The sequence below is a fragment of the Hippoglossus stenolepis genome, chromosome 12 (genome assembly GCF_022539355.2).
Source record: "Hippoglossus stenolepis isolate QCI-W04-F060 chromosome 12, HSTE1.2, whole genome shotgun sequence".
Lineage (NCBI taxonomy): Eukaryota > Metazoa > Chordata > Actinopteri > Pleuronectiformes > Pleuronectidae > Hippoglossus > Hippoglossus stenolepis.
Genome location: NC_061494.1, coordinates 20,609,711 through 20,629,489, shown reverse-complemented (window position 1 = coordinate 20,629,489; position 19,779 = coordinate 20,609,711). Strand labels below are relative to the sequence as shown.

The window sequence follows — 19,779 nt, the reverse complement described above, 5'->3', positions numbered from 1 at the left end:
GCGTCCGACCTTGAGGCACAATTCACCTCCTCTGATGTACTTTAACTTCAGCAGCAGGAGGTGAAACGAGCGCTCTCCGGTCCGCTGTTAGCAGCAGCTCGACCACATTCCTTTCTGCCAGCGGTGGAATGTGACATTACATTCACTCAGTCACCGAACTTCAGGGTAAATTAATTGATTTGATGTTTTATTGAACTGGTACTTTTTACGACACCACATAATCTGACAACTGGAAGGTAGAGCTTCAAGTTACTTTACCAAATGAAATGTTACCAAAAATACGATGTATCATAGAAGATTATGCTCAGATACATTTTTAGCTTCACAATTAGTCAAGTACAGAATAAATCAGCCAGTTTTGAAAATCATTTAAGTCCTTTCTGAACTGTAAATAAAAGTTATCTCCTGGTTTCAGTTTCTCAAATGAGAATCTGCCCGGTTCCGTGTAATTAATGATATTGAATATTTTTAAAACTTAGATCACACTTACTTTTCATTTACTAAATTACTGATCCAATAATAAGTCTATTTTTATTTAATATTTGTTTGCTCAAACAAAAAGCGAGGATCTGTCTGTACATGATGTGCTTTGGATTTTGGACAAAACAAGAAATACAAACATGTTAGTTGAAAACAGGCATTTTCCCCTGTTTCCAGACATTATGTAGACAAAGCTAAAAAAGGAGTCATGTTTTAAAGTAATCAGATTAATCAAGGCCTGTGATGATGAAACTTCCCAAGGAGACGTCTTTTTTTTTTTTTTGTTCCAGTCTACAACGGAGGGATTTGAATTTCTTTGTGACAAGAAAAGCAGCGAAACTTTTCATCTGAAGAGGCTTTTATCGTCTTTATTACTCTGCATATTTGCAGACAGTGAGTCATTGTTGACTTAACTCGCAGTCGTTAAGTTTCTCTGTAGAAGCGCGCGGAGCAGCTAACTTCAGACCACACCAGCTGAAAACACCCTGAACCGAGCGTCCACTCTCGCCGCTCCTGGTCAGATGTTTAGAGGAGCTGAAGGTCGTTTGGCCCCTGATCAGAGCATCAGACGGCTCCTGCTGGTGGATCCTCATACGGCTGCGTGTAAATAAACAGTCTGTCGAAGTGAAGCAGCGCTGTGACTTTAAGAGCGCATGGAGAGAGTCTGATTACCCAGCGTGCTCTCTGCCAGACCTCAGTCTCCACTGTGACTGCCGGCACAATTAAGCACACATGTGGATGGAACACACAGAAACAGCAGCAGCCATTTCCAGCCTCAACCCCCTCCCCTCCCTTCTCCTCCCTCCTCGCCACTGTCAGTCATAACTTCAGAGCCAATCACAGCTGTGAGGGAGGCGGGATGAGGAGAAGCTGTCTGAGAAGGTTTTTAGTGATGATATCATCGTTCAGGTTTTCAAAACCCTTCAAACGTCAGGTTTTTTTCCTTACTGCGATGTCAGATCCTGGAGAATCTTCAAATGCTTAATTTCTCTTAAGGTTATATAAGTACTGAAAATGTCTCATAAATTAACAGATTACAAAAATGAGACACCTTTTTCATCAAATTTTGCCAAATAAACATAAAATATATTGATTTAAAAGATGTCAACCTGTTCAACCTGTTAAATATAAATAAACATTATATATAATCAAAATAATTTACTATTTCTCTCTATCGCCTTGAATCACCTCAGTCCCGTAAACTGCGCTCTGTCGGAAGCCGTCAGCTGACTCACCACGCTCTGATCCGAGTCGCGTGTGTTTGATGATGAGATATCATCTGTGACTATGAGACCTGAAGCCGTGAAACTGAACAATATGTGGATTCTACATTTTCTCGATCTGTTCCTCGCCGGGAGCAAACATCAGCCAGGAGCTTTCTGGCAGATGAATTATTAAGCAGAGACTCTGTCCTGTCTGTGCCCGCCCCTGTCTGTGATCAATACAACTCAACGCACGTTTGAAACGACTGCTACGCTCGGTGCACATGTGAAGCAGAGTGATGTCGCCCTTGTCACTGGTATTATCAAGCTTAAAAAACTTGAAATTTGCCAGGGAAAATAAATCCTCAATCCACAGATTTACCTCAAGGTTGTTTTTCTTCTGCGGAGCCAGAACGACCATCTGAACATGTAATTTTACTTCCTGGTCCTATCAACACACACATGCTCTGTGCACAAGTGTTTATCTGATATGCAGAGTTGAGATCGTCTTAGTTTTAAAACTAAAACATATCGGTGAGGAAAAACTTCATTGGGGAAGGAAGGGCACAGACAGACAGACAGACAGACAGACAGACAGACTGTTGCTGTGGCGACCAGGTAGCTCAAAGTGTAGGTCTAAGTGTATGTAGCTCAAGTCCAGACATGACAACATGCACGTCAGCACACCTCAGTGTTTTCACTCTGAGCTAAAAAAAGGAGAGCAGAAACTACGAGTCTGTAAAGGAGAAGAAGCGAGGGAGTGCCTGTCCAAAAAAAAAAACAAGGGATTAGAGAAGGAATGGAGATAAACAGAAGAAGGCAGTAAAGGTGGGCTGATAAGAGAGGGATGGACAGAAGTCAGAATGATGGAGGGATTAAAGCGTCTCCTCCCTGTCCGACCCCTTTATCTCAGCTGCTGATCTGTTCAAAAGAAGAATAAAGAATATTTTCTTCCTCTGTGATAAATCTTTTCAAACCACAGAAGTTGAATCAACTATTTTACTTTATATCTCAATGTAAACTGAACATTTGAGTGTTTTGAGTTGGTGGTTTGCAATATTTTTTTATTTTTATTTATATATATTTTTCCTGAAGGGCATCGTCAAGATCCCCAGTGATGCAGTAAATACACATTATTCAATAAACTTGAAGTAAACTTATAAAGTATTTTAAAGCAACACAATGTCACTGTTACTGATCAACAGCGCCCCCTGCAGCCTCAGGTGGTGATTCATTCGGTTGGTCTCTGTGTCTGAGGGATCAACTGGTTTTCATGTGTGGAAAAAGTTCAGAGCAACTGACTGGAACATTTGTTTTCTCACATACAGAACCTCCAGAACATTCCAGGAACATGTCAGAACTTCAGTTCATGTCTGAAAGCAGCGTCCGTGTGAATAGAAACAGAACTAAGAACAGAACCAAGCAGGATTCTCTCACCGTTGTTTCTGCTCAGTATAAATAGCTCATGGTCCTTATATGGAGCTTCATCACCTCTCCTCCTCCTCCTCCACACACACTGATAGAGGAGGAATGTTTCACCTCCAGCAGGAGTCACTGATAAATCTGACCTGGGGTCTGCTCTCTGAGCTCCATCCTGTCCCTGAGTCCAGGACTTCAAACTGAACTTTAAGCTAAATTAACTAATAGTCACTGTTTCACCAACTTTCACATCTGCACATGAAACATCTCTGACCCAGTTTGTTCATCTCCATCCAGCTGCAGGTCAGAACCCGGACCACGTCCTGCAGGGGACGGGAGTGAAACCAGAGGCTCGGCGGCCCGGCGAGGACTCCACCATCGCACCAGAGGATGCAGCTCGTTTCCTCAGCTGCTACTGCTCCGGTCACTGTCCTGAAGACGCCACGAACAACACCTGCCAGTGAGTAGAGACCGAACCTCAGAGAGGAAGAGTTCAACTCTCCGTCACACACCCTGATCTAACAAACATGCATATGAAGCTACATAGAGAATAAGCTCATGTGTCTTCTCCGGAGGTAACGATGTGCGTTTGTCTCCTCAGGACTAACGGTCAGTGTTTCGCCATCATCGAGGAGGACGAGCATGGAGAGGCCCTCCTCACCTCAGGCTGTATGAAGTATGAAGGCTCACACTTCCAGTGCAAGGTACACACACACACACACACAGTTGAGTTACTGTAGTCAACACAGAAACTATTAAAAAATTTCCGTGTGTAACTCGTTTGATTGGACGATTGGTTTGATTGACAGGACTCCCCCAAAGCCCAGACCAGGAGGACGATCGAGTGCTGCAACACAGACTTCTGTAACAGAGACCTGCAGCCCACCCTCCCCCCGCAGGAGCTCTCCGGTACCGCTCGCTCCGATCTGCTGATTCAGGTGTTTGATCAGGTGAAGGTCGACCCACGTTAACCACAGGGTCTCCTGCTCTTTTCTCCTCCAGAAGGAAGCCCTCACTGGCTGGCGTTCCTCATCTCCATGACGGTCTGCTGCTGCACGCTGATCTGTGTCACCGTCGTCTGTTACTACAGGTGAGAGCTCACCGGCCCACAGCCGCTCACTCATCCTCGTTTAAAGAGACGGAAGTTTTATTCTCATTCTGTAAATTTGCTCTTGACTTTATAATAAACATGTTTTTAGGTTTTGTGAGACTTTCCCTTCCTGAACATGTAATTATCTCTGACGTGCATCACAAGTTCATTTCCATAGATCTGCTTCTAAATCTGTGTGTGTGTGTGTGTGTGTGTGTGTGTGTTTTTCAGGTATAAATGGCAAACTGAGCGTCAGCGGTATCATAACGATCTGGAACAGGAAGTCTTCATCCCTGTTGGAGAGTCCCTCAAAGAACTCATCCACCAATCACAGAGCTCCGGCAGCGGCTCCGGGCTCCCTCTGCTGGTAGGAACACAGTACTGCACCAAGAGGAGGCAGTTTTTAACCTTAACACAATAAAAAGAGAATAAACGAGAAAACTGTTGATGATGCAGACTTTTTTGCATTTTGCTTTTTTTCCCAAAACGATTTTTGTAATTGGGGGTTTTCTTGTTCTTCTCTGTTTTTTAAACTTTTAGTTAAAACTGTGTCAAGTTTTAATATACTGTATATTTGTAGCATTCAAAGCACTGAATATATTTTCAATGACACTGAAAAAGTTCTGAGGTCAGACATTAACCATCAGGTGCCACTTAAACTCTGACAAAAAGAAAATTAACTAGTTTGGAGTGAATCAAACTTTGAAACGACTCGTCATCAAATCTCCGTCCTCTCCACGTCCCTCAGGTGCAGCGGACCATCGCCAAGCAGATCCAGATGGTGCGGCAGATCGGCAAAGGTCGGTACGGCGAGGTGTGGCTGGGCCGCTGGCGAGGAGAGAAGGTGGCCGTCAAAGTCTTCTTCACCAGAGAGGAAGCCAGCTGGTTCAGAGAGACGGAGATCTACCAGACCGTCCTGATGAGACACGAGAACATCCTCGGTACCGTCACTGCCCATTTATCTTAAAATAAAGTTTGTTTCCTCGTCTCTGCTCTGAATAGAAAACAAGACGCTCTGTTGTTTCTGTTCTCGTCCTGTTTGGAAAGTTTCACTGAAACGTGAGAAGAATGTTTACAGCAGGAAAATCAAATCCTCAAACTATAAAGCAGCAACGAACAGATCAGCTGAACCGTCCGATCACATTTTCTGCTGACGATAACGTTTCTTGCAGCAGCTGATCAGTGGAGATCTAACCTGTCAATCCCCCTGCAGGCTTCATCGCGGCTGACATTAAAGGAACAGGCGCTTTCACGCAGCTCTTCCTCATCACCGACTTCCATGAGAGCGGCTCGCTGTACGACTACCTGAAGCTGACCACGCTGGACACGCAGTCTCTTCTGCGGCTGGCGTACTCGGCCGCCTGCGGCCTCTGCCACCTTCACACGGAGATCTACGGCACGCAGGGCAAACCGGCCATCGCCCACCGGGATCTGAAGAGCAAGAACATCCTGATCAAGAAGAACGGCACCTGCTGCATCGCCGACCTCGGCCTCGCCGTCAAGTTCAACAGGTTGATCCACTCTTTGAGAATTGATAAATCGATTAATCATCTGGTTTTATTCAATCAAATTAAAGCACAGAGGTGACATTTTAATTATTTCCTTGTTTTAACATGAATTGATTGTTTGTGTTGCCGTAGCGACACCAATGAGGTGGACGTCCCTCTGAGCACCCGCGTGGGGACGAGACGCTACATGGCGCCCGAGGTCCTGGACGAGAGCCTCAACAAGAACCACTTCCAGGCGTACATCATGGCCGACATGTACAGCTACGGCCTCGTCATCTGGGAGATGGCCCGACGCTGCGTCACCGGAGGTGCACACGCACACGCACACGCACACGAGTCCACTTTGTTCCAGAGTTCATTTAGATGGCTCCACCTGCTTTTCATAAAATAAAACTTTACTTTAGCTCCGTCCAGTAGATTGAAGTTTTTCCAGGTGAGTTGACGTCAGTGTTTTGTCTGTGTTCAGGTATCGTAGAGGACTACCAGCTGCCGTACTACGAGATGGTTCCGTCTGACCCGTCGTATGAAGACATGCTGGAGGTCGTGTGTGTTAAAGGACTTCGACCGACAGTGTCCAACCGATGGAACAGCGACGAGGTGAGAACCAGCGTTTGTTTAGAATCTTAAACTCTTTTAAAACATCGTAATAAGCAGCTGTAAAGACGCTGAACGTTAAATATTGTTCCGTGTTTTGTATCGTTAACACCTCCACTGTTCCTCCAGCAGGGGGAGACTCCTCCTCTCCGAATAAGGTTTTTCTAACTGTGTTGCTGGTGTTTTTTCCGCAGTGCCTTCGAGCAATGCTGAAGTTGATGTGCGAGTGCTGGGCTCATAACCCCGCCTCCCGACTCACCATCCTCAGAGTCAAGAAAACGCTCGCCAAGATGGTGGAGTCGCAGGACATCAAGATCTGACCTCGTCCCCGTTCCACCTCCGCCGCCAGATTCATTCTGACCTGGACCGGATCAGACCGGACCAGCCGCCTCAGGCTCGCCCTTCATCACGAGAAGGAAGAGGAGGAGACGTTGGGAGATTTTAAAATAAAGGACCCGCCTCAGGGCTGAACTGTTCGCCACCTCCTTCCTCCTCCTCTTCCTCCTCCTGCTTCAGTCCATCAGCTGGAAACAAACGTGGAGTCCTTCCTCTTCCTCCTCTTCCTGTGCCGCGTTTGACGCTTTCTGTGAAAGCCAAACAGACGATTACAGTAATTTTGATGGCGCCTCCTTGTGGAGGGGAGAGGAGATGGCGGGGGCGGGGCTCTTCCTGCTCCTGGATAAAAGGTTTTTTAAGGACCCTCCTCCTCGTCTGCCTGTTTTTAAAAAAAAAACATCAAAATGCCTTTTTTTGTTTGTATTTTTATTTTCTCTTCAGGACTGAGTTCTCCTGCCATATTGAAATATATCTCCACTCTTACAGTAGAGTTTATTATAAAAGAAAAAATAAGGTACTATTATAATATGTGAATTTTAACGTGTAAATAAATGTTATCGTTAGATGCCGTGCCTCCTCATAAGAAGATAGAAATAAAATAAACAGAACACTGTGCTGCAGTGGTGTTGACGTCCGGCCGACTCCTCAAGAGACGTCGACTGGAGACGATGGAGTCACTGCGGAGACGTCTCCCGTCCTGTCTGTCTGTTCGTCTGTACGTCTGTGTTTCTATCTGTCTGTACGTCTGTCTGTATCCGTGTTTCTGTCTGTACGTCTGTCTGTATCTGTGTTTCTGTCTGAACGTCTGTCTGTGTCTGTCAGGAGATTACTAGTTTAGAGCTGTAAAGAGGCGTCAGCTGATTAATGCGACACGAAGGTTTCAATTTGTTTTCCAACTTTTACTTTTAAAAAATCTGGTATGTTCAACTGAAATACTGCAGTACAAGTACAAGTACCTTAAAGTTTTCCTGGAGCACGGTACGTGAGTAAAGGTACGTTTAGCCTGTTTTACATAGAAAAGGAAATGTGACCTGATGTACCCTGGTCCTTCCCGATCGGCTCTTTCCTCCGAGGTTTAACTTCCCGTCAGATTTAGTCTGACTTTTCAGAAAAGCTTGTAAAAATCAAAGTAAAACTCAGTTTCTTTGTTTCTGCAGCATCAAAAAAAAGAAAAACGGAACATTCACATTAATCAGGAAACTGTTTCTAATTCGTTTCAGGACAAAACTTTGTCTTTAGGATTTAAACACTTTCCTGAAATGTTTTCTCTCCTCAGCAGGACGACGTGCACGTGTTTGCTCGCTGTGCATGTGTGTGAGAAGCTAACCATTCATACAGTCGCTATTAAAGAGCAGTAACTTTAGTGTTTTCCTCTGTATTAAAGCAAATATGCAAGAACAGCCCCAGTATAGAATAATCTCTAATATGTAATTCTCATGTTGTGTTGTTTTGTACAGCATCTGGTTCGGTGCCTTATGAGTTTACCAAGGAAAATGAAAACTCTGTATACAGTCTGTCCAATGTAACGATTTTTAAGTAAATAACCTTATTTTAGTACACAAGTGCTCAGCGTCGGCTGTGATTCTTTCATCTGTTTGTTTCTTCACTTGTTTCTAATGTGAAGACTCTTTTCACTGGTTTGTCTGCCCAGAAGAAAAAAAACATGGATAAAGTTTGTAATCAGATAAGAGATATATTTAAATACATTTTAGACAGAGACTCAAATGTTTAAGAAAACTTAAAACTTTATAAAAGTAAGATAGTAATTTGGTTAAATACTCATTTTATACATGGGACAATTAACCTTTATAACTTCAAATATTTAAATTTCTCAATCCCAATTTTTTCATATGGTTTGACTTAACGAGTAGTATTTTTATCCATAAAACAATTTTTAATTGATTTTGTATCAGATTGTCATTTTTATTTGTCGATGTTAATTTAATCTCAGCGAATTTACATCCAGTCCAAACTCAGTGAACAAAACACCAGCTCACCACCAGTCCTGAGAAACAAGAACCAGGTGACGTTCAACCATTCAGAGCTTTGACTATTAAAATGATTTCAGGTCTGTGTTAATGCTTATGTTAATCAATAGTTTGTAAAATAACCTTAATCACTTAATTCCTTAAAGATTTTTTAAAGTTTGGTTTTGAGACCTGAATTCTGACTTAAATTACATTAGTTGATGTGAATTCATTAAAGTTGCTTCAACTGAATCCCCAATTTTCCAAACAGACTTTGTCACTCAATGTGAGGTTTGATTGCTTCCTTCAAAAATGACCAGAACACTTCAGCAAAATACATTTTCCGACAACCGAGCGGTTAAGTTTCAGATTTTATATCACGACAGAATCTCTTCTAAATCTGAGCAGAAGTCTTACAACTGATTTTTGGAAATTGCTACTTTGTCAGAAAAGTTTGTAGCTTTAGTTTTATTTGGTTTCAACTTCACTATTGTGGTGATAAGAAGTTTTCTTAATTGTAAATTGATACTTCAGACAGTTTCCCTTTTGTTAAACCAAGTTGAAAAACTACATCAGAGGCTGAAACCAGTTGATCAGTAATTTCAACTTTTAAAAAATCACATCTAAATTACCCCAATGATTCATCTTGTGATTATTAGTAACAGCCTTGATTTAGTGTCACCATCAGAATAGTTTAAATCTACTTCTCATTAAAACCTGTTAACAATGGTTCAGTTAATACAACAGTCTTTTATTTTTAGTCAAACATTTCCGTCTTTATTGTTTAACGCCTTCAGTCCGTTTACTTGTCCTCGGGCTTGTTGAAGCAGTAGGTGAGGCAGCACTTTCCGCAGTAGTGACGGTCGAAGTGACTCGCCATGAACACACCGGCGCCGCACTCGTCCGCCGGACACTCGCGCCTCAGACGGTGGATTTTACCATTTTCGTCCACCTGCAAAAAAACAAAATGTTCAAAACTGAAGACAAAGAGCTGGAGACTCATCTGAAAACGATGACAAATCTTGTGAGTGTAAGAACTGCTTCAGTTCCAGATGGACTGTACCTTGTAGTACTTGAGCACAGCGAGCTTGACCTTCTTCCTCTTGTGCTTGTTCTTCTTGGGGGTGGTGTAGGACTTCTTCTTCCTTTTCTTGGCACCACCACGCAGCCTGAGCACCAAGTGCAGGGTGGACTCCTGGAATCACAGTTAACGTCAGTTTTATTCTTATATAAATGACGTCAACAGCGACGTTGATCAGGGTTTTAAATGGACTTTGAGCCAATTCAGCTGATGAACCAACAGCTCACCTTCTGGATGTTGTAGTCGGACAGAGTGCGTCCGTCCTCCAGCTGCTTTCCAGCGAAGATCAACCTCTGCTGATCAGGAGGGATTCCTGCAGGAGGAATAAAAACATTAATACCAACACTGCTGCGTACGTGTGAAGCATCACAGCCTCAGAAACGAGCTGAGAAATGATCTAGATCCACTTGTTTCCGACAGATACAATTTTAACACACGTATAACATGTGAAAACTAAAGTTAAAGTTAATCTGATGGTTGGTCATTAGTCCAAAGATTAATTTTCCTTCAAGAAATGTCCTAACAAATGAAATATTCACTAATAGAAAGTTTTTGATAGAATCAACGAACAGACTGAGAATTTGTCACAAGCTCTTAACTTAACACTGGAAAACTTAAAAAAAAACTTAAGCTTTACTTTGTTAATAAAATCAGAAAATGGCAATTTAACAAGTACGACTTCATGTACTTTGTAGTTAAAACCTAAATCCTTACATTTACCAGTTATTAATATTAACAGCAACTAGATGTCAGTGTCAATATTAAGTGGCACAAATGACAGCACTCTCCATCGCTGTAGAAAATATACACAGCTAATTTCTATAACCTGAAATCATCTGATCGTTGAACTTTAAAACAAATCGATCAGCTCATCTGATACTAGAGATTTGTAATAGTCCATAAACACATGTCACAGAATTAAACATCAGGATATTGAACTCACCCTCTTTGTCCTGGATTTTGGCTTTAACATTTTCAATAGTATCTGACGGTTCAACCTGCGGAGACACAGACAGGTGAGATTTAGGATGAGATTAATTAATCCTGCATTAGTCCCACAAGGAGGAAATTAGCACTATTCCAGCAGCAAGAGTCAAAAATAGGCATCAGTGAGTAATATGTGTAAATTACATAGAAATATGAATAAAACTAATATATACAATGTAAACACAGTAAACTTGTGCAGTAAACATAATGAATATTGCATTAAGACAGTAACAGTTTAACTAAGTGTAGTTTTCCTTTGTCAGGTTTAACACATGATCACGTTCGCTAGAAAACTCCGGATTCAATCATCACACGCGTGAAGTTCAGAGAAGTTAAAAACTTTGATTTTCACGTCAGTGACGTGAACCGAGTCAGATTCTGCTGCTTCACACGTGTTTACGGTTCTCCGCAGCTAGCATAGCCACTTAGCTTCTCCTTTACAGCTAACGACATTAGCATGTGAGCAGCAGATTAAACTGAGCTGAAGTTTAAACCGATAACTTCGCTCGAGTTTAAACTTTAATAATAAGTTAGCATGTGATGTACAGCGACATTAAATCATGTGTTTCCGGTGAAGCGAAGTGAGGGAAGCGGCCGCGGCCTCCGTCACAGCCCGGATCACCCACCTCGAGGGTGATGGTCTTCCCCGTGAGGGTTTTGACGAAAATCTGCATCCTGGCGTCGGACCACCTGCAGGAGAACAAGGAGCAGACGTTAGTGTCGCGGTCGGAGCGCAGACTTCAGCTAAGATGGAGGATATTTGTGATATTTGTCAGTTTGACGCGGAGCCGCTTCTTACCGCAGCTTCAACGCTAATGGCGGAGCATGAGAAGAGGTCCTGCGCAGTCAGACACGGGGTTTTCTCGGCGCGTCTGCACGGAGTAGGTGGCCCTTCTCAGCGCCTGGTCGAAAATACACTAAAATAATATATTTATTTTTGTTGATATATCGTCTTTTTAAGTCACGTGTATTTGGATTCATTTTCATCGACATTTTCCACATATATTTTAAATGAGTTAAAGAACTACAAAGGGGTCGTGTCACTGTAGTTTTCACAGTAACCATGGCAACGTGTAATAATGGCCTCCCGGGGGAAAACGTCGACGTTTAGCGGAAGAAGAAATAAAACAGATAAAATAATAAAGATGTCGAAGCCGAAAAACTCCAGGAAAACAGCAGAAGAAAGAGTTTTAACTTTTAACTCGTTGGTTTCAGACACAGATGAAGGTTTGGTTCAGGTTAAAGATCATGAAGAGGAAGAGGAGCAGCGCTTCATCATCAGTCGCTCCGAGTTCAACAAGGTGATGTAATGTAATATATAATGTAATAAACTCTTTATAATGTTTAATCATGGTTAGTTAATCCTTCACTAACACCGAGACACATCTGCAAACAGAGACGAGCTGGAACAAACACATCAAAACTACAAGAAACAAACTATTAACAGATTTAAATCAGATTTAGTTGAACAGAAAAACTGCAAAGACAATACAGCAACTTATTATTGATAGAAAATTGACTGAAAGCTATAGTTAAAATAAGTTTTCATTCAAATATAAACACTTTCATGAAGATCTGCTGGTTTTCCTTTATACTTGAAGTTAACTTTGAGATCATTTACTGTTGTTTGGATGAAACCATGAAGATGAAGCCGTCCACAAACAAAACCATCGATTGATTGATCAGCTAATTGATCCAGAAGGAAAATAAGAAATAGTTGCAGAGTTAAATAACCTAATGACATTACTGAAGCTCCACTTAAACCAACTACATCATGCTGCTTTTACATCCATACATCAGGAGAAATCATCTAAATATATAATAATAAAACACTCACAGGGTGAAATCTTTTATATTTATATGTACTTTTAAATACATTTACTCTTTAGACTACTTACTAATGGAGGACTTTGACTCGCGAGTATTTCTACAGGGTTATTACAGAATAATTATTATTATTATTATAATAATAAACACTTATTATATAGCACTTTTGTTACAGAGTGCTTTAAAAAGAAGAAATAAAACCAGACAGATAAAATGTGAATAAAACAATGGAACACGATCAGAGAAAATAGATCAATAAAATGCACAAGGTCGTCAAAACAGATTCTCAATCCTCCTCCTCACCTTTCTGACAGGTGATAGGTCGAGCGACGACCTATAAGAGACTCCTGTTGACCATAAAGACAGAGTACGAGGATTTCATCAGTGAGCTGAAGAGGAGGGAGGATGAAGACAAGAAGGCCCAGCGAACTGTGGCATCCTTAACGTCACTTCCAAAATCATTGATGACCTGCCAGAGAAGAGCCGAGCAGCTGAGGGTCAGGTTAGTGTGTGTGTGTGTGTGTGTGTATCACAGCGTTCATATCCAACATATTCTTCATTTCTTTATTTCATGGTACAGACGATTAAATAATCATCATGTTGTAAATTAACAACCGTTTGTTTCTTTCCAGGATCTCTGACCTTCAGAATGAAACATCAAACCTTCTGGAGGAGCAGAGGAGACAGAAATCATCTGAAGGGCAGAGCACATGGATTCCTGGTACCACTGACACTGATCATTACACCTGTGTTTTATCTGTTGTCTCATCATCCGTCCTCTTCCACACTGAGAGTCGGACACACAGTTTAACATCCTGCATCTCTCAGGTTTGACTGTGGCTGAGTCTGAGGATCCTGAGGCTCTGGACGAGCACCTGAGGCGTCTCGAGGCCCAGAGAGCTGCTCTCCTGGACAGGAAGAGTCGCTGCGTCTCTCTGGAGGTCAAAGCTCGGCTGGACGTCGAGCTGCAGAGCGCCGAGGGCCACAGAGAAGAGCTGAGCACAGAGAACCGTCAACTGAAAGTTCTGTAAGAGCCAAAGCACCAAAACCTGCTGCTGTCTGTGTGTAGAATGATTTCAGGAATATTAAACCACTTGTTTTAAGATAAAGATACGAAAATGTTGCTCCTAAACACCGTGAGTAAAATATAAATAGTTTTAAATCTTGGGCTCACATGAAAACATTTTTATTTTCATGTGGACGTTGTTTTTCTTTCTGTCTCGCAGATACAAGCGTCTGAGATGTGTGTGTGACCATTTGTCTCGCTGGGAGGAGGAGGAGGAGCAGGTTCCGCTGGAGGAACTCCTGGGTTCTACTCTGGAGAACATCAGACAGACCAGCGGTGAGACACTGATGTCATCCAAAGACATGTAGATTTCATTTGACCATAGTAAATACAAAATGGACGTAGACTGAAACCTGTATTGTGTGAGATGACCAGCAGAGGGCGACTCCACTGGTTGTTTCTGTAGAAGTCTATGAGAAAAGGATTCTACATCTCACTTTATAACGTCAGTAAACATTTTCCAAAAGAGTTTATGTCTCAATCTCTAGTTTCAAGATGTTTATTTTGTGAACTATGATCCATTTAGAGTGAAATAGACCATAAAGCACCGTATGTATTGGGGGTGGATACCACAGTGTGATTGACAGTTAGATCGTCTTCAAGCCAGTCTCCACCCAAACCTTCCTCTGTTTGTTCTGCAGTGACGGACGATGACGATGATGAAGAGTTGTTTGAGACAGAAGAGCCGACTGGAGTCAACGGGTCCGAACTTGTAGCAGATTACCTGGACAGGTGCTTCCTTCACAGACGTGTTTGTGGTGCGTTTATGTGAACGCTCTCTGAATATCTCTCCGCTCGTTCCACCAGGTTCATTGAGCTCTTTGACTCGGCTCAGTATGAGGACGCTGCTCTCGTTGCTGCCAGATCTCCTCAAGGAGTCCTGAGGAACGTCCACACCATGGAGATGTTTAAAGGTCAACACACACACACAGATATCTATACAGTACGAGTTTCCTGTTTACAAACATGCTTCCACGTCATTATTATTGTACGTAGTCTTGACTTTTGTAAACTATGCCACAGATGCAAACGTTCTCTTCCTGATTGGTTTTCATCAGTCATGTGACTCAACCAGCAGCAGTGAGTGTAAAGCGTTGCTAACACTTACTGTCAGTAACAGTTCCACCTCGTTGTCGCTCTTACTGTTCACATTGCTGTTCCTCTTTTGTAGTATTCTCTTTAAAGTAAGCAACCCTTTCTCTCCTCTCAGGTGTGACAGCTGCCCAGGGGTCAGTCCCCCCTCTCCTCCTCTTCTTCCAGGCCCTACTGATCACTGCCCCCCCTGGTACCCAGCTGTCGGCTCCTCTCTCGCTGCACTGCATCCTCTTCGCCCTGCGTCATGGCGCCTCGCAGCTCGTCACCCACGCCATCACCCAGAACAAGTGAGCACATAAACCAATCATCAGAGAGTGAAATGTCACAGTCTCTGCTGGTGTTTCAGGTCTTTCTCTGCGCAGACTCACCTTTTCTGAGCACCTGGGTGACATCCTTATTGAGCACGCTCTGGAAAACGCCAGCGTGGCCGACCTGTGTCTGGCGTTGGCCACTGTCGTCTATGAGGCCTGTGGGCTGAACAGGAAGACGGCACTGAGCATGTGCAGGAGAGGCCTCATCCACAGCGCCGCCAAGTTCATGCACCACTGCAAGGACATCACAGCTGGTGTGTGTGTGTGTGTGTGTGTGTGTGTGTGTGTGTGTCTCATCTTGTACTGCTATCCTTGTGAGGACCTGGACTCACTTCCGCTTAATTCATACCTAACATTTTACAGTGAGTAGAAAGACAAATGTAGCTCTCTCTCTCTCTCTCTCTCTCTCTCTCTCTCTCTCAGAGGACTTTATTTGGGTTCTGTGTCGCTCGCCCAGCCTCACCCTCCTCCAGCTGTTGACGGAGCCTCAGCACAGTGTTCGGGCGGCCATCTTGTCAGTGGGTAGGGCGTGTTCCACTCTGCTGGTTGACCCTCATCATGGGGAGTTAGCGCTGCAGCTCCTGGACAGTTTCGTCAGCCGAGGTCGAGGTGCGTCGACAAACAGATAATCACAGACAATCATCTACACTGTAGACTGTAAATAAAGATTAACAAGTTTGTTAATCTTTGAGAGCTGTTAGTTAACAGCTCTCAAAAGTGACATCTCTGTCGCCTCCTGGTGGCTGGCTGCAGCAAAGGTCATAAGCCCTCCTCATTTTTAGCAGATGGGACAAATCAGACAAGACCTTAAACAAATGTCTTTCAAAGATTGTCGTCATTTAAGGACGTTCTTATCACACTGATATTTGTTCATGTTTCTGATAAATTTGGTTTTAATTTTGGATGATATTAAAACTCTAACAGGAGGAAGTGGATATCCATCGTCCATCTTTATTTACAGTCTATGACAGTCTGTGACAGAGGACCCTGAATAAAACTTTATGTTCACCGCTACAGCTTTAAACCTTTTTACCATAAATCAAGAAATCTAATTATTAAAAATGTTATTTAAAAACTCGTGACCTCTGTGTGTCTCCTTCCTCTCAGAGGTTTTGGAGAATGCAATCCTGGAGGACAGCGACTCATCGGTGGACGTTTGGATCAATGTTGCGTCTCTGTGCTCTGAGCTGAAACGACCTGACCTGAACCGGGCCATCATGTCCGTCCTTCTGGACCAGAGCGGGACCAGAGTCCTGTCCCCGGACCTGGAGGGAGCCCGTCTCATGGAACACGTCTTCCTATGAAGACAAGGCGTGAACGTTCTCCCACACAACAACACACGGCCTAACAACAGCAAATACTCCTCTTCCTCACACAGATTCTGGTTGTTGTTGTGTAAAGGCTTAAATATGTGAACGGACTCTGGTTCAAAATGAGGAACCACACAATAATTCTATTATTCTTCAAAGTGTCAATTATATGAATGAAAACATTTGATTCAGTCCAGTTGTTATAATTCCTGAATCATCCGTCATCATCATCATCAGTGTCACAATCAGGCCTGTCACTGTGCCTCCTGACCTTTGACCTTTAGCTGGTGTCAGTGAAATGACTCAGGCAAAAACTAAAAGCTGAAACAGTGGCGGCTAATGGCCAGCAGGGGGGGAACAGGTTCACAAACTGAAGCTGAGATCAAAGTGGCCTTAAAACATAAAGGTATGGAAATCAGGCAAATATAAGTGCAATAATATCATCGTCAAAAATCACACCCTGACACGACCTGAAGCTTATATAGGCTAAAAAAAACATTTATGATCATATGGTAGGAATTACGTCATCATGACGTCACTATGAAGTCAGAGAATAATGTCATGTAGTGAAACAGTGCATTGGAACAATCAATGAGATTAGAGACACAATCTACTGTTTGTTTAGATTAACCAATCATCCGTCATGATTAAATGACATCATCACAACATAACAAACTGTCACCATTGTCTGATCAGGGTTCAAACAGCATCGAGCCTCTGATAATAACATTACAACTAGAATAGTACTGAGACTGAAATATGTGACAGAGTACAGTATCTATAACTGTAAAAGTAAGGTAGGAGAGGAAAGAAGAAAAAAACAAAGTGAAATATTTGGACAGTTTTTTAAATGGAACACTGACTGCAACCATCATGTAAATGTTTTCGAGTAATGACACAAAATGGAAATATTCAAGTAAAATACTTTAAAGTCTTTGAGGTACTTTCCACTATTCTATTACTGAAGGTACGTTCACAAAGTGACTGTAAACACACAGGAGAGTTATGTTTCTCACTGAGGTGATGCTGAGGTGAGGCAGAAAGACGAAGGAGGAGAAGAACCGAACGAAGAGGGAAAAAGATGCAAAGGTGCTGATTCACAACCGCCTGGTTTCACCACATCACATTGATCTCCTGCAGTGTGTTTGTGTGTGCGTGTGTGTGTGTGTGTGTGTGTGTGTGTGAGAGAGAGAGAGAGAAGCTGACCCAGCATGACACAGCTTATTTTCACTCTCTGTCCCTGTCACTCTCAAACCCCATCTACTTCTCCCAGGATGCCACTGTTAAGAGTGAGAGAGCATCAAACCCCCCTCGACCAGTTTCCAGATGTGAGACATGTTTATGTTCATGTGTGTGGGTGGAGTAGATCTCAGGTGAGATTTCATCCCATAAGAAACTGAAAAGGTCCTCACAAAACAAGAGAGGACTCAGAGGTGGGGGGTGTTACGCATATTTATAACACACTCATTCGACGTGTGTGTCTGTGTGTGTCTGTGTTTGTTTGGGTCCAATGTCAACAAAAGGGGACAGATTTAAAGATGGAGGAACGTCTTCTAACTGGGAACACGTCACATATCCTCTGATGTATTAATCAGGACATTACTGTAAATTGAGTGAAGCCTTGAGCTCTTCAGATTCTTTGGTCAAACCTGCACCATCAGCACCACGTGTGTCTGATTTTAGTCCTGAGATATTTCCGACGACCACCTGGTCTTTCTCACACATTATCATATACGTTGTGCTGCTCTATCTCTGAAACAGACACATATATATTTACATGTTATATATAGAGGCTGTAACTCTATATCTCCTTCTCGAGTTTAACTCCCTGCTCCTGTGCAGCTTCATGCAGCTTCCTCTGCATGAACTTCACAAATAACTCTTGAGAAACTGAAGAGGAGAGAACTAGAATGTCACCTATACATAGATTGCACATAAATCTAGTCACAAACATTCCTAGAAATCAGTCCTCTAAATATTTCAGATTTTTTTCATCAAGATCCATGAATTATTTGAGGAATCAGTGAAATTATATAAAAACGTTCTATCTCAAAATGTTAAAGACAGAGATTAAAAAAAATCTTGGATCCACAATAAAATTGAGTGAGTTATTTCTTGTCTCATGTCACATCCTTCCAACAAGTTTCCATGAAATCTGTTCAGTAGTTTTTACGTCAAAAAACACGAGTCTACAGTGATGCTACAACTCTGTGGGGCTGTATCAGAGCTAAAGTGATGAGGGATTCATCCTCTGGGGATCACGATCGACTGTTCCAGTTCAAAGTATATGTTGAGATATTTCGCAGTAAATGTATCCTAAGGGGATCTTTCCCTGGAACGAGGAACCTTTGCAGGAATATTCCTTATGTTTCACGGGTTAGACCTTTTCAGAAGTTCAGGAACTTTAGGTGAGGGTTTTGCAGAGCTGACTATTTCTGAAACCTGAAGCATCAAACAGTTTTGAGCTTCGGCTGATCATGAACGTGTCTAATAAAAAAAGTGTTCACTCTGAACACAACATCACCCCCAGAGGCCGAGGTTCCTGAACGCAGCATTTGTCTGCATGTGGCAGAAACACAGAATGGCAGTCAATGATTCGTCATCCTCAGCAGACTGATGATTAACTGAACCACTGCTCTGAACTACAATTACTGCATTGTTGTTCCTTAGTTTTTCATTATGTTCTGTTATAGATTTACACTCTCTGGATTTCACATTGATTAAAATCTGGAGTTTTAAATGACTTTGCATATTTGCATTTTTGATTTTCTCTGGTGGCGTTGCGGTTTAAAGTGCTGAGCGTGAACCGCAACATCCAATCAAAGCATAAAATCTGATATGAATGTACATTATTGTTAAATATCATCAATTATAATTCCATGGGAAATGAATATTCTTGGTGGATTCAGATTTAAAACCACATAAAGCAGGTGTGAGTCGCTTGACATTTCAACTTTATTCTCAAAATGCAAAAATGTCTTCCTCTGATTAGTTTGACTTTATGATCAACATTTCAACTTTATTGCTAATATTTTAACTTTATTCTCAACATTTAAACTTTATTCTCAACATTTCAATTTTATTCTCAATATTTAAACTTTATTCTCAACATTTAAACTTTATTCTTAACATTTCCACTTTATTCACAACATTTTAACTTTATTCTTAACATTTCCACTTTATTCACAACATTTTAACTTTATTCTCAACATTTCCACTTTATTCACAACATTTCCACTTTATTCACAATATTTTAACTTTATTCTCTCTTCAATTACATTAGAGAGGTGAACCTTGCTCCCCTCGTGTGCATCCCCCATGTGTGACCCTCACTGTGCTGTGCACAGGACAACGTGTGAAATAGCACATGAAGTACAGAACTCAGTAAAAGTACGTGGTCCTGCAGCAGTTATGTAATGAAGTTTGTCTGACTCAGTTTTCTGCTCCTCCTCTACTTAACAGGTTGGATTGGGGGCGGGGTCAACCTATAAGACGGCTCTGGTTGG

The 19,779-nt window shown here is 42.2% G+C and overlaps 3 protein-coding genes across 4 annotated transcripts in view; 2 read left to right on the top strand and 1 right to left on the bottom strand.

Annotated features, from left to right (window-relative positions):
- The window catches only part of LOC118118814 (bone morphogenetic protein receptor type-1A), a 36,906-nt gene extending 28,715 nt beyond the window's left edge, over nucleotides 1-8,191 (top strand). The window contains exons 4-13 of one of the 2 annotated variants that reach the window (XM_035172224.2): nucleotides 3,399-3,561; nucleotides 3,703-3,805; nucleotides 3,911-4,010; nucleotides 4,107-4,191; nucleotides 4,423-4,558; nucleotides 4,940-5,132; nucleotides 5,405-5,702; nucleotides 5,832-6,007; nucleotides 6,166-6,296; nucleotides 6,488-8,191. In XM_035172224.2, coding sequence (XP_035028115.1) covers nucleotides 3,399-3,561; nucleotides 3,703-3,805; nucleotides 3,911-4,010; nucleotides 4,107-4,191; nucleotides 4,423-4,558; nucleotides 4,940-5,132; nucleotides 5,405-5,702; nucleotides 5,832-6,007; nucleotides 6,166-6,296; nucleotides 6,488-6,613 — 1,511 coding nt within the window. In that variant the 3' untranslated portion in view covers nucleotides 6,614-8,191. Of the gene's footprint in view, nucleotides 1-3,398; nucleotides 3,562-3,702; nucleotides 3,806-3,910; nucleotides 4,011-4,103; nucleotides 4,192-4,422; nucleotides 4,559-4,939; nucleotides 5,133-5,404; nucleotides 5,703-5,831; nucleotides 6,008-6,165; nucleotides 6,297-6,487 lie in introns of both variants that reach the window. The other variant, XM_035172221.2, reaches the window with a different exon arrangement.
- Nucleotides 8,192-9,326: 1,135 nt separating this feature from the next.
- On the bottom strand, nucleotides 9,327-11,554 carry rps27a (ribosomal protein S27a). The gene is made up of 6 exons (XM_035172225.2): nucleotides 11,464-11,554; nucleotides 11,291-11,354; nucleotides 10,621-10,675; nucleotides 9,905-9,990; nucleotides 9,660-9,791; nucleotides 9,327-9,548 (listed from the first exon to the last, which is right to left on the bottom strand). Exons 2-6 carry the CDS (start codon nucleotides 11,336-11,338, stop codon nucleotides 9,399-9,401), a joined length of 471 nt encoding a protein of 156 aa, XP_035028116.1. The 5' UTR covers nucleotides 11,339-11,354; nucleotides 11,464-11,554; the 3' UTR covers nucleotides 9,327-9,398.
- On the top strand, nucleotides 11,278-17,344 carry LOC118118813 (clathrin heavy chain linker domain-containing protein 1-like). The gene is made up of 11 exons (XM_035172220.2): nucleotides 11,278-11,965; nucleotides 12,806-12,993; nucleotides 13,124-13,212; nucleotides 13,320-13,518; nucleotides 13,718-13,833; nucleotides 14,199-14,289; nucleotides 14,365-14,471; nucleotides 14,768-14,939; nucleotides 15,015-15,217; nucleotides 15,387-15,572; nucleotides 16,071-17,344. The coding sequence occupies exons 1-11, from the start codon at nucleotides 11,744-11,746 to the stop codon at nucleotides 16,265-16,267; spliced, it is 1,770 nt and encodes a 589-aa protein (XP_035028111.2). The 5' UTR covers nucleotides 11,278-11,743; the 3' UTR covers nucleotides 16,268-17,344.
- Nucleotides 17,345-19,779: the final 2,435 nt, after the last annotated feature.

What these genes read in the sequence shown, in the direction of transcription:
- LOC118118813 (XM_035172220.2), top strand. Translation starts at nt 11,744, where the DNA reads ATGGCCTCCCGGGGGAAAACGTCGACGTTTAGCGGAAGAAGAAATAAA. An exon ending in GCAGAGCACATGGATTCCTG is followed by an intron (nt 13,213 to 13,319) that starts GTACCACTGACA and finishes TGCATCTCTCAG; the next exon opens with GTTTGACTGTGGCTGAGTCT. An exon ending in AACCGTCAACTGAAAGTTCT is followed by an intron (nt 13,519 to 13,717) that starts GTAAGAGCCAAA and finishes TCTGTCTCGCAG; the next exon opens with ATACAAGCGTCTGAGATGTG.
- rps27a (XM_035172225.2), bottom strand. Translation starts at nt 11,338, where the DNA reads ATGCAGATTTTCGTCAAAACCCTCACGGGGAAGACCATCACCCTCGAG. An exon ending in GGAAGACCATCACCCTCGAG is followed by an intron (nt 10,676 to 11,290) that starts GTGGGTGATCCG and finishes GTGTCTCCGCAG; the next exon opens with GTTGAACCGTCAGATACTAT. An exon ending in CCGACTACAACATCCAGAAG is followed by an intron (nt 9,792 to 9,904) that starts GTGAGCTGTTGG and finishes CTGTGATTCCAG; the next exon opens with GAGTCCACCCTGCACTTGGT.